Source organism: Nansenia antarctica (genome assembly GCF_963989245.1).
Source record: "Nansenia antarctica genome assembly, chromosome: 7".
NCBI lineage: Eukaryota > Metazoa > Chordata > Actinopteri > Argentiniformes > Microstomatidae > Nansenia > Nansenia antarctica.
The window spans coordinates 37,839,816-37,853,299 of record NC_137677.1 but is presented as its reverse complement, the minus strand read 5'-3'; the positions used below and the strand labels follow the sequence as shown (position 1 = coordinate 37,853,299).

Genomic DNA, 13,484 nt, shown 5'->3' with positions numbered 1-13,484 from the left:
AGGTTGCATCCCTAATGTAAACTGCCAGTGCATTCCACAATCTGGGTGCATAAAATGAGAATGCAGCCTCACCAAATCTCTTCTTTTGTACATGTGGTACACAGAGAAAACCAGCGTCAGAAGACCTGAGAGCTCTATTGGGCTGATATGCTAACAAAAGGTCCTTCAGATATTCTGGTGCTTTAGTTTAGTTTAGTTTATTAGTTTATTATATCGAGGACAATCCAAATACATGAACCATATAAAATACAGTAAAAAAGGCAGCGTTAGCCTAGTCGGAACATTTTCAGCTGAAGTCCCCGGCCAGTTGCAACATGGCATCCTGAAAAGTAACGTCATTAGTTAAAATAAAACATTTCAATATTCTAAGAACACGTGGCTGAGACAAGGTACCCCAACATCACAATTGACAAAAAACACAAGTAAGCAAGCTGAGGTGATTGCAAGCAGCTACAACAAACACCACGTACACACTTATGGGAGCAGTGACATTTCAAGCACATAGAAGCCACAAGACAATTACAGGCCACACAACATTAAGCACTTACAAACAGCAATACATTAAACAAACCAAAACATACAAAAAAGGCATTATGGGGAGGCAGCACAGAGAGGGATTAATGAGGACAAGTATAGTTCTGTGTCAGCCAGGCTTTCATGTGTGTTGTGAAGGTGGAGTAAGTATGTATGTCTTTGAGTTGGTTGGGTAGTGAGTTCCAGTTTTCTATTGCTATCACTGAGAAGGATTGTATACTGAAGGTGCTTTTCCTGAATGGAACTATAAGGTCGCCACGAGAGGTGCTTCTGGTGGGCCGTAAGCTGTGGTCACGCTGGTTTATGAAAGAGTTAAGCGGGGGAGGAGCTTTGTTGTGTAGAATTTTATGGATGAGACAGATGTTTTTGTATTTGATGGTGTCTTCCCAGCTAAGGTATTTACATTTGTCTAAGATGGTACAGTAGTGTGTGCTGTTGGGCTTCTGGTCCATGACCTTAAGGGTCCGCTTGTATAGGGTGGCTAATGGCTTTAGGGAAGTGCTGTATGCATGGCCCCAGCTTGTCAAACAATATGTGAGGTGCGACATAATTGATGCGTCCATATATAGTCTGGCAGCACTCATGGTCAGTGAGCTTCTGATGTACCTGAAGTTTGCCAAGCCAAACTTCACCCTACCAGACACTTTCTTGATGTGCTCTTTGAAAGTCAGGTTTGAATCAATGATGATCCCTAAATATTTGAACGACGGAACTATAGTAATGTTTTGCCCTGAAATGGTTATGTTTGCCGTGGTCATATTGTGTTGTTTGGAGAAGAACATTCCTACAGTTTTGTTAACGTTGAGCTGGAGGCAAGAGCTGTTGAGCCATTTGGTGATAAGGACCTGGTGATTGATTGTGTTGAAGGACTTACCTACCTGCTGTGCCAGTGAGAGCTTTATAAACAAGCAGAAGGATCTTGAAATCTATTTTACATTAGGATAATTACATTGGGGTCAGATGTTGATGAGATTTTGCTATCAAGAAAATAGCTGAAAGTCTCTGCCAAGCATAATAGATGGAAACGGATTTGAGTTTAATTACGTCTGTCCTGTTCCAGATGATGAGGCAAGGCCTGTTGATGACACCTGTACCACAGCAGGTAAACACTACACACTTCTGATTCTTATGACTGGCATAAACTTGTATAATGCAGCTTCAATTGTACTACATATTAGCATGCAGTGAAGTAACATTTTATATCTCTTTTCTTTTTGTTATATAGATGAGGAAGATTTTGATTCTGGTAGGTAAGTCTTTATAAAAATCATGTTTCATAAGACAAAGGGTTTTTTAATGGAAAAATTAAACAAAATAAATGTGTTTGCAATCGTGTCTATTCGGTTGTTAAGTTGTGACGTGTTTCCGGGTCCAACGTTGGCTGAGGCGCTCTCTTCGAAATGCCGCAGTAATAATAATTATTCATTTTATTTGTATAGTGCTTTTCCGAGGCTCAAAGGTGCTGACAATATGGAAAAAATGGGAAAGTGCTGTGTCCCTTGTTGTATGAATAGATCTGAGTCTAAAAAACTATTGAACTGTCATTCTACCGCTTTAGTACACTCTATCTCACTTGTATCATTATCTATCACCTGTATCACTATCTATCACCTGTTTGCTGCTCCTCTTATTTCCCAGCAGAAGAGGTTGAAACAGGAAGTAGTGTGGACAGCGTCCACATCGGTAGGCAGCGCTTGATGCACAAAACACTTTGTCACACATTCTCCTCCTGAATAAATATGTAATTAATATTTGTAATAATAATAATAATATACAATACCTATATATAATGGCCCGTTGTTGTGGTTGTTTATGTTGTTGTTGTTGTTGTTGTTGTTATTGTGGTTGTGGTTGTTGTTGTTGTGTTGTTGTTGTTGTTGTGGTTATTGTTATTGTTGTTGTGGTGGTTGTTGTTGTGGTGGTGGTGGTTGTTGTTGTTGTTGTGGATGTTGTTGTTGTGGTTATTGTTGTGGTTGTGGTTGTTGTTGTGGTGGTGGTTGTTGTTGTTGTTGTGGTTATTGTTGTTGTTGTGGTTGTGGTTGTTGTGGTGGTTGTTGTTGTTGTTGTGGTTGTTGTTGTTGTTGTGGTTGTGGTTGTTGTGTTCCAGCGGGGTTCAGGCGTAGCCTGCGTCTGTGGAGGAGGATGTCTCACAGGAAGCGGCGCCAGTCGTGCTACTCCTGCAGGCCCAACACCAACGCCCTGTTCTGCCCCTACGAGGAGGTGGTGGCCTACCAGCGCCCCCTGGAGGAGACGCCACGCCTCATCGTCCTCGTTGGTGAGAAGCTTCCTGTTGCCTGGCGTGTGTGTGTGTGTGTAGGTCCCACTGACTGTGTCTGCCTGGTGTGTGTGTGTGTGTGTGTGTGTGTGTACTGCCTGGTGTGTGTGTGTGTGTGTGTGTGTGTGTGTAGGTCCCACTGACTGTGTCTGCCTGGTGTGTGTGTGTGTGTGTGTGTGTGTGTGTGTGTGTGTGTGTGTGTGTTGCGTGTGTGCGCACTGACTGTGTCTGCCAGTTGATTCCATCAACATCGCTAAAGGAAACTCCAGGCTTTTTGATAAGTGTCATGTGCCTGTAACTGTGCCTGCCTGTGTGTACTGACTGGTGTGTCTGTGTGTGTGTGTGTGTGTGTGTGTGTGTGTGTGTGTGTGTATGTGTGTGTGTGTGTCTGCCTGGTGTGTGTGTGTGTAGGTCCCTCCGGCGTTGGAGTGAACGAGATTCGTAAGAGGCTGATCAGACTGAACCCCACCACCTTCCAGGGACCCATACCTCGTATGTAACTACCTCCTATACCCTCCTATACCCTCTTATACCCTCTTATACCCTCTTATACCCTCTTTTACCCTTGTATACCCTCTTGCTCTTTGTGGACTTCAGCTCTGCCTTCAACACCATCCTTCCAGACAGGCTAGTGACCAAACTACTAGACCTGGGACTATCACACTCTATATGTGCATGGATCAAGGACTTCCTGTCCGACCGCCCCCAGAGGGTGCGGGTGGGCTCCCACACCTCCACAGCCCTCAGACTCAGCACTGGGTCCCCCCAGGGCTGCGTGCTAAGCCCCATCCTCTACAACCTCTACACCTACGACTTCACCCCCGTCCACCCCAGCAACTCCATCGTAAAGTTTGCAGACGACACCACCGTGGTGGGCTGCATCTCGGGGAGGGACGAGGCGGCGTACAGGGATGAGGTAGAGCAGCTGAGCAAGCTGTGCAAGGTTAAAAACCTGCTGCTGAACAAGTCAAAGACCCAGGAAATCATCGTGGACTTCAGGAGGAAAAAGTCTGAGGTCCAGCCCCTGCTCATCGACTGGGAGAGCGTGGAGAGAGTCTCAGCCCTCCGATTCCTGGGGGTGCACATACAGGATGACCTGTCCTGGAAGAACAACACAGCAGCCACCATCAAGAAGGCACAACAGCGGCTCTACTTCCTGAGAGTCCTCAGGAAGGAACACAACAAGCAGGAGATACTGGTGGCCTTCTACCGCGGCGTAGTGGAGAGCATCCTCACCTACGGCATCTGCAACTGGTTCTCCAGCTGCACAACCGCGGAGAGAAATGCGCTACAGAGAGTCGTGAGAACAGCCCAGAATATCACCGGCGCCCCCCTACCCTCTCTGGAAGAGCTGTACAACACACGCTGTCTCAGGAAGGCCTCCAAGATCTCCAGAGACCCAACCCACCCTGGGTACGAACACTTTGCCCGGCTGCCCTCGAAAAGGCGGTACAGGACCATGGCCGCAAGGACAAACAGACTGAAGCACAGCTTCTACCCCAGGGCCATCCAGGCCCTGAACACAGCAAAGACCTAGGTTCTGGGCCCTGGACAGTCTGGACGGATTGATGGCAGCTGCTGGATTGAAAAAAATCAGGTGTAGTGCTGAGGCACAAATATGTACATTTCAAGCCTGCAAACTGCGACACTTTAAATGAATGTGCAATAACACTATGTGCAATATGACAACCCTAGTCGTCTATCTGTACAGTATAGTATAGTGGATAGTGTACATAGCCTTTATTTATGTAAACCAGCTCCTTTCCCTTCTTTCTTTTTTTTTCTTTTTTTTTTTTCTTTCCTAGCACCAGGGGAGCCACCCCTCCTAAATTTCGTTGTTTGGTACCTGTACTATAGCAATGACAATAAAGACCATTCATTCATTCATTCATTCATTCATTCATTCATACCAGTACCTCTATGTAACTATGGGAGTAACTATAGGAGTATACCCTATATTTAACTATAGGAGTATACCCTCCGATACCAGTACCTCGTATGTAGCTACTACTTTCTATACCCTCCTAATGATGTTATTATAATTATATACATACTCATTATAATTAATATAGTTCATAAATAAATAAATATTATTATTAATAATAATAATAATGATAATCATAGTATTATTATGTGTATATATATACATATATATATATATATATATATATAATATAATACATTCGAGTAAGAACAACTTACTCAGATGGTATGACTATGATATTGTGAATAAGACAGTGTAACAGTGTAATAAGGACAGTGTAATAAGGACAGTGTAATAACAACAGTGTAATAACAACAGTGTAATAACAACAGTGTTCTAAAGCGTTGTGTTTTGTCCCTGTCTTCCCTAGACACCACGCGGCCCCCCCGAGACCAGGAGAGGACGGGGAGGGAATACCACTTCATCACCAAGGAGCTGTTTGAGTACATGGTGTGCAACCACAGGTAAATACACCTGACCTAACCCTGACCACAGGTAAATACACCTGACCTAACCCTGACCACAGGTAAATACACCTGACCTAACCCTGACCACAGGTAAATTACACCTGACCTAACCCTGACCACAGGTAAATACACCTGACCTAACCCTGACCACAAGTAAATACACCTGACCTAACCCTGACCACAGGTAAATACACCTGACCTAACCCTGACCACAGGTAAATTACACCTGACCTAACCCTGACCACAGGTAAATACACCTGACCTAACCCTGACCACAGGTAAATACACCATCACAGGTAAATAATTCATATTTATGTTTATTTCAATGACCGTTTGAACCACCTCTTGTTGTGTTTATTGTCTGCCTCCCGCAGGTTCCTGGAGCACGGGGAGTTGGAGGGTCACCTGTACGGCACCAGCCTGGAGGCAGTCACTGACGTGCTGGATGCAGGGAGGACCTGCGTGGTTGACGTGGAGCCTCACGTAGGTTAACCCTCTCACTGCCAAAGAACTGGACAACAACTCCTCCTCTCCCCTCCCTCCCTCCTTCATCTTCCTACCCTCCCTCCCTCCTTCATCTTCCTCCCCTCCCTCAACTCCCTCCTCCCCTCCCTGTCTCCTTCATCTTCCTACCCTCCCTCCCTCCTTCATCTTCCTAATCTCCCTCCCTCCCTCAACTCCCTCCTCCCCTCCCTCCCTCCTTCATCTTCCTAATCTCCCTCCCTCCCTCTCCTCCCCTCATCTCCCTCCCTCAACTCCCTCCCTCATTTTCCTCCCCTCCCTCCCTCCCTCCCCTCCCTCCCTCTGCTAAAGAATGTTATTTTAGACTCCAAAAATGGCATTGTGGATTAAAGATAATTAAAGATAATTAATCAGACCACTGCAACTAGAAGCTGGACGACGTTCTAAAGCGGTCTGGTCGCGGACCTCTGGTCTGACCTGGCTAACTGTAGACAACTTGTTTTCCAGTGTATCGTTTCTCTGAGGACCAGGAAGTTGAAGCCTTACATCATCTACGTGAAGCCGCCCAGCGTAGAGCTCATGAGGCAGACGCGGAGGGACGCACGCATCATCACCAAACACCATGGCAACAGATCCTTCAGAGTAAGAGTCCCCCTCCGTGATGCTGGCCTGCTGTGAGGTTAACCCAGATCTTGATCTAGTCCAAACGAGTCCTTTATCCCGCTGCTCTGTGATTGGTCCTCTCCTCCCACCAACATCTGTTGTGTTCCCTCAGTCCAGTTTTCCCGCCTCTTTTCCCTGGGCGTGTGCACTCCCCTTCCCTACAGGATTAGAACACAGCAGCTGATTGGTCGAGGAGGAGAGCTCACTTCCTCTCTTAGACTTATGATTTGAAATAATCGTCGTCGAGTTCCCTCATTCTAAACATGGTGCCAAATTAACCCCTCCCTCCCCTCCCTCATCTCCTTACCTCCCTCCCCTCCCTCCCTCCCTCCCTCCCCTCCCTCCCTCCCCCCTCCCTCATCTCCCTCTCCTCCCTCCCCTCTTTCCCTCCCCTCCCTCCCTCCCTCCCTCCCCTCCCTCTTTCCCTCCCCTCCCTCCCTCCCTTCCCTCCCTCCCTTCCCTCCCTCATCTCCCTCCCTTCCCTCCCTCAGGAAAGGAGAGGAGAGGGATAGTTGAAGGAAGGGTATATTGATGTTGAATAATGAATGAATTGACTATATTTAACTATATTGACTAAGACTATATTTAAATATGTAAATGAAAAGTTGAGAATATATATATAGATATGAAACACAATACTTACTGCCTTTATTATTAATATTTCAGATTGAGAGGAGAGAGGCGATTGGATAACGTTGTCCTGCATGTGGTTTTAGCTTTAAGATTAGTTTCAGATACGTGAATGAGTGCCAAGCAGAGATTCTGTAACGCATGTTCTCCCTCCTTCCCTCCCTCATCTCCCTCCTTCCCTCCCTCCCTTCCCTCCCTCCCTCCCTTCCCTCCCTCATCTCCCTTCCCTCCCTCCCTCCCTCTCTCCTAGGAGGAGGACTTTGAGGAGATGGAGGAGGTTGCCAGGTTGGTGGAGTCTAAGTACTCCCAGTACTTTGACGGTGTGATCCTGAACACTGAGCTGCAGGAGTCGTGTCTGCAGCTGGTCACCCACATCCAGCAGGCCCAGGAGGAACCACAGTGGGTCCCTGTCAGCTGGACGGCACCAGACGAGCCCTGATGGAGAGGAGGAGGGGGGAGAGAGGAGAGGAGGGGAGAGGAGAGGAGGGGGGGAAGGAGATGAGAGGGGAGGAGAGGAGGAGGGGGGGGAAAGGAGTGGAGGGGAGAGGAGAGGAGAGGAGAGGAGGGGGGGGAAGGAGATGAGAGGGGAGGAGAGGATGGGAGAGGAGAGGAGGGGGGAAGGAGATGAGAGGGGAGGAAAGGAGGGGAGAGGAGAGGAGAGGAGAGGAGGGAGGGTGAAGGAGAGGAGAGAGAGGAGGGGGAGGGGAGAGGAGAGGAGAGGAGAGGAGAGGAGGGGAGAGGAGGGGAGAGGAGGGGAGGGGAGGGGAGGGGAGAGAGGAGAGGAGAGGAGAGGAGAGGAGAGGAAAGGAAAGGAGAGGAGAGGAAAGGAGAGGAGAGGGATAGTTGAAGGAAGGGTATATTGATGTTGAATAATGAATGAATTGACTATATTTAACTATATTGACTAAGACTATATTTAAATATGTAAATGAAAAGTTGAGAATATATATATAGATATGAAACACAATACTTACTGCCTTTATTATTAATATTTCAGATTGAGAGGAGAGAGGCGATTGGATAACGTTGTCCTGCATGTGGTTTTAGCTTTAAGATTAGTTTCAGATACGTGAATGAGTGCCAAGCAGAGATTCTGTAACGCATGTTCTGTCATCAAAACAGATATTACAACCACTCACTTTCCTTTAATTGATCCTCTTCTGATGTCACGGATTTGAACACTACCGGTGCAACATTCTCCCTCAGGTTACAATATGTGTATTATGTGTGCTGTATATTTGATACTGTCACTTATATGTTGCATTGTGCTTTATCAACAGTTTGTCTTATGTTGTTTTGTTTTTTACATTTTGGGCATTTGAATCATAATAAGGGCTTTTGGCTAGTTTGTAAAACTGAAAAACGTGAATATCATCCGTGGTGACTGTGTGTAGTGTGGTGCAGGGTATTGTAGCTCAGTACAGTAGCTGCATTGTCTAACTGTTGTGAATGCTGAGAACGACTGTAGCTTTTATAACGTGGGGTTTTCTATTAGCTTCTTTTAGCGTGTCCATGTATGAATGGATTAATCTCTTCATTAAAAAATGTCAAAACATTGTCTGTGTTTACCAACTGATGGCGTCTCATTCGGCCGACTAACTGCACATTTCTAATCTAATTAGTCTAATCAGCATCTGGATATGCCACACCTGTCAGGTGGATGGATTATCTCAGCAAAGGAGAAGTGCTCATTAACACGGATTTAAACAAATGTGTGAGCAAAACATATTTGAGAGAAATAGGGTTTTTTGTATGCATAGAAAAAGTCTTGGATCTTGAACTAATGAACTCCTGGAAAAATTGGAGCAAAAACAAAAGTGTTACGTTTATCATTTTTGTTCCGTGTATTAGTTAGGGAATATTAGCAAGATTGTCTGACCATCTTTGAAAATAATTCTTACCAATAGCTTTTTTCACCAATGTGTTCCCATAGGTGTCTAGTAACACCTCTCAAAACATGCAAACTCAAATCCACTGGGAAAATCCAGGAGAACCAAAGTTGGGGTACCCAACTAATTTTCAGGAGTAAAATGTTTCTGCAAATCATTCTAGAATTTTACTGTGCAATCTAGAACTTCCATTAACTGCAATGTAATGTCTGCTTGAGTGCATTATGACATCAAATGGAATATTTAGAATGTATGCAACATTCTTATAACATAGTACATTTTTAAATCAATTTGAGCAAGAATATTGGTCTGTTTCTTGCATTATGTCTAGTACTTCCAACACAGAATAGAATAGAATAGAAAACCTTTTAATAATGTGTCATTGTCCACCTAGCAGTCTCCTGAACAAGAGCAAAGGTCAGTGCACTTAAGGGCAGCCTTTCTGCACTTGCAGCGCATATTGCATCCACAATGGATCAGTTCATAGCAGCTCTGTGAGGCCTCTGGTAGTGTGGTCCAAAGTGGCTGCCATTCCATTCCTTCTTGCACCCAACCCCATTCAGAAGGGTTTGCGAGTTGAGGATCAGGAACAAAAGTTTTGATCCAGACATTCACTTGATACATGGCCCGTTTTACATGTTGTTCTAATGGAGCCTTTGTAGGTGGGATATTCTCCAGTGGTCTAGATTTATGAGTAAGGATATAATAATAATTCCCTATATGTATAAACCCCAAGGATATAACAGACCCCCCCCCCCCATGGTGACGCTGCCCTCCTTGTCCTCAGACCTGAGTGATCTATGCCTAGTTAATCCGCAGCAGATGTAGGTCTGTGAGGATTTATTTGAGGATTAGACAGCCAGCAACCCTTCTGCGTCCTGCTGTCGTCCACCCCTCTCCTCCCCTCCCCTCCCCTCCCCTCCCCTCCCCTCCCCTCCCCTCCCCTCCCGCCTGCAGGTAGATCCTCTACCGTTGGAGGAGCACTAGTGGAATGACCAGAAAGTTCACGGTAAGTAGCGCGCACCTTTTTTTCTCTCTTTTCTCCGGGGGTCGTTTCAGGGCGCTGGGTCGTTTGATCGGGTGGGAAATGGATGTCATGTTTTCGGGGGAATCGATTCACTGAATTGGTGGATTGGATCCAATGGTAGAGTCAACAGGTAGGATTATCATAGACAGGATTTGTTATCTAATCGGTTAGAGATAGCTGGGTTGTGTTCGGTTTGCGGTGTGTTGCATAGGCTACCTGATGTTACAGTGAATTATCTGGGAATGTTATTGTTTTACAGTTATGTACCAATATCTGCTGTTGGGAATTTGTGTACAATATTTGCATAGCCTAGGTTAGCATAGGTTATGTTTAGTTGACTGATAGGGAGGGGGTTGTACCCTGTTTCTCACTGCATGTTCAGATTGTCATAGGCTACTACGATACTACAGTGTGACACATGGAAAAAGATTGATATGACATGAAACCTCTCCGTCCCCTCTACCCCCTTGTAGAGTTTCTCTACTGTAAATAATTAATAATAATCTTTTAAAAAGGCATTGTGAGTGCCAATGGCCCCATTGGCTAATTACTTTTTCTTATGATGACTGATAGATGATTCACTTACTTGGACAAATGTATTTGTAAGTCGCTTTGGATAAAGACGTTTGCTAAATGCCAGAATGGCCATGAGAAGTTGTGCACCGGTGGTATTTTGAATTTTGTAAGTATTTTGAATTTTATAACTGTTTTTTAAATTTGTTGTTGTACGGCGACCTTGAGTGCCATGAAAGGCGCCTTATAAAATAAATGTATTATTATTATTATTATTATTATTATTATTATTATTATTATTATTATTATTTAGTGGGCGTGTGTTTTGAAGGAGGTCTGGTTAGCTGTGTGTTGCCTGTGTTACCATGGTTACTGCAGCAGGCTGTGGATGACTGGCATGGACTTCTAACAGTGTACCTGTGATTGTGACATCCAAATATTTTTTGTTCTGATTTTCAGATATTTCTTTCTTTAAATGACTAGTGTTTCTATGATTTTCTATGAGTTTGTTTTTAGTTCTTTTTTTACTTTTAATTCCTGAGGTATTTAACCGTACTGTGCTATTGACAGCCAGTTGAACTCAAAATAAAAGCCTAAAATTGCTCAGTGTGCGCTAGCTTGGGCTAGGCCCCTGGCTGATGGATAGATGATTCACTTACTTAGTCAAATGTGTTTCTTGTAAGTCTCTTTGGATAAAAGCATCTGCTAAATGCCCCCCAAAATGTAAAATGTAAATAATAATAATAACTTTATTTCTATAGCGCCTTTCCTGCAAACGTTGCAGCTCAAAGTGCTCCAATCATTATATAATCATCATTTAATTATTTAGTCATTTAAAGGCAATATTAAAAAGATGGGTTTTTAGTCTTGACTTGAACATATGTGCTGAGGTTGCATCCCTAATGTAAACTGGCAGTGCATTCCACAATTTAGGTGCATAAAATGAGAATGCAGCCTCACCAAATCTCTGTGGTACACAGAGAAAACCAGCGTCAGAAGACCTGAGAACGCCGCGGTGGTGTAGCGGTCTACGCACTGGCCGCGGCCGCTAGTGCATGCTGCCCACCGGGGCCGGGGTTCGTATCCCGGCTCGCCAGATCCAGATATGGCCGAGGCACACGGGAAGCGGCATATTGGCCGGCCGCTTCCGAGGGGGGTATAGGAGTATTTCTGGACTAGGATCCGTCGCGCAACACCGCCCCCTGGGTGCCGGAATAACGGTACTGGGCTCGAGGAGCCAGTCAGCCTAGTCTGCCTGGCGCCCTCCTCTGGGACTGCCGGCCACGGGGTCGTGCGGCGGATCCCATGCAATAGGCAGGGGATAATTGGATGCTAAGTTGGGTTAAATTGGCTACCAAATTGGGTGAAAAAGGGATAAAATCTGAAAAAAATAAAATAAAAAAATAAATAAAAAGAAGACCTGAGAACTCTATTGGGCTGATATGCTAGCAAAAGGTCTTTCAGATATTCTGGTGCTGTGCCAGTGAGAGCTTTATAAACAAGCAGAAGAATCTGTAACAGTTCAGAAACTGTAACTGTAATTCTGAAATGTAACATTACTGTCAGCTTCCGTCTACGTGAAGACACTACTCTGACCGTAGAACTACACTTCTCTAACGGTGTGACTGACAGGGCATCAGCCGTTGACCGTTACCGTGCCAACCACAGGTACCACAGTGTGAGCTTTAACCCAGGTGAGAGGGGGGAGAAAGTAGCTCTACTGTAGTGTCATCATCACACACCTGATTTACCCTCTAATCCAATCACCGTCGAGCTCCTACCCATGGAGCTAATGGCTATATCAGGCCCTGCGTCTGACTCCCAGCTAGGTGGTGCCTGGTGACTTCAGATCCTCCTCAGCTCCCAATCAAAAGGCTGTCCTGACCCGTCATGCTTATCCGTCAGCCAATCGGAGCAGTTGGTCTGAGACGTGTCCCAGAGTTCCAGGATCAGAGCAGACAGTAGAAGGCTCCTGGAGGAACGGAGCCTAAGCGTTTTGTTGTTGTTGTTGTTGTTGTTTTGTTGATGTGGTCTAGATGCAACAACAACTTCCTGTCTATTGACTTTGATATTGTTTTTCTTTTCTTTTCATGGTGGTGGACGAACACAGCGCAGAGACAAGAGGTGAGACAGGTAGGTGAGACAGAGACAAGAGGTGAGACAGGTAGGTGAGACAGAGACAAGAGGTGAGACAGGAGGTGAGACAGGAAGTGAGACAGAGACAGGAGGTGAGACAGGAGGTGAGACAGGAGGTGAGACAGAGACAGGAGGTGAGACAGGAGGTGAGACAGAGACAGGAGGTGAGACAGGAGGTGAGACAGGAGGTGAGACAGAGACAGGAGGTGAGACAGAGACAGGAGGTGAGACAGGAGGTGAGACAGGAGGTGAGACAGGAGGTGAGACAGAGACAGGAGGTGAGACAGAGACAGGAGGTGAGACAGGAGGTGAGACAGGAGGTGAGACAGAGACAGGAGGTGAGACAGAGACAGGAGGTGAGACAGGAGGTGAGACAGGAAGTGAGACAGGTAGGTGAGACAGGAGGTGAGACAGGAGGTGAGACAGGAGGTGAGACAGGAGGTGAGACAGGAGGTGAGACAGAGACAGGAGGTGAGACAAGAGGTGAGACAGAGACAAGAGGTGAGACAGGAGGTGAGACAAGAGGTGAGACAGAGACAAGAGGTGAGACAGGAGGTGAGACAGGAGGTGAGACAGGAGGTGAGACAAGAGGTGAGACAGAGACAAGAGGTGAGACAGGAGGTGAGACAGGAGGTGAGACAGGTAGGTGAGACAGGAGGTGAGACAGGAGGTGAGACAGGAGGTGAGACAGGAGGTGAGACAGGAGGTGAGACAGGAGGTGAGACAGAGACAGGAGGTGAGACAGGAAGTGAGACAGAGACAAGAGGTGAGACAGGAGGTGAGACAGAGACAGGAGGTGAGACAGAGACAGGAGGTGAGACAGAGACAGGAGGTGAGACAGAGACAGGAGGTGAGACAGAGACAGGAGGTGAGACAGAGACAGGAGGTGAGACAGGAGGTGAGA

At 45.9% G+C, this 13,484-nt stretch overlaps 1 protein-coding gene across 1 annotated transcript in view; it reads left to right on the top strand.

The window, feature by feature from the left end:
• The window catches only part of LOC308162575 (MAGUK p55 subfamily member 4-like), a gene marked incomplete at both ends in the record, with an annotated part of 29,853 nt that extends 22,399 nt beyond the window's left edge, over window positions 1-7,454 (top strand). The window contains 6 exons of the mRNA XM_080536720.1: window positions 2,642-2,809; window positions 3,221-3,301; window positions 5,164-5,257; window positions 5,635-5,743; window positions 6,230-6,364; window positions 7,266-7,454. Of these exons, the coding sequence (XP_080392846.1) occupies window positions 2,642-2,809; window positions 3,221-3,301; window positions 5,164-5,257; window positions 5,635-5,743; window positions 6,230-6,364; window positions 7,266-7,454 (776 nt within the window). The remainder of the gene's footprint in view (window positions 1-2,641; window positions 2,810-3,220; window positions 3,302-5,163; window positions 5,258-5,634; window positions 5,744-6,229; window positions 6,365-7,265) is intronic.
• Window positions 7,455-13,484: the final 6,030 nt, after the last annotated feature.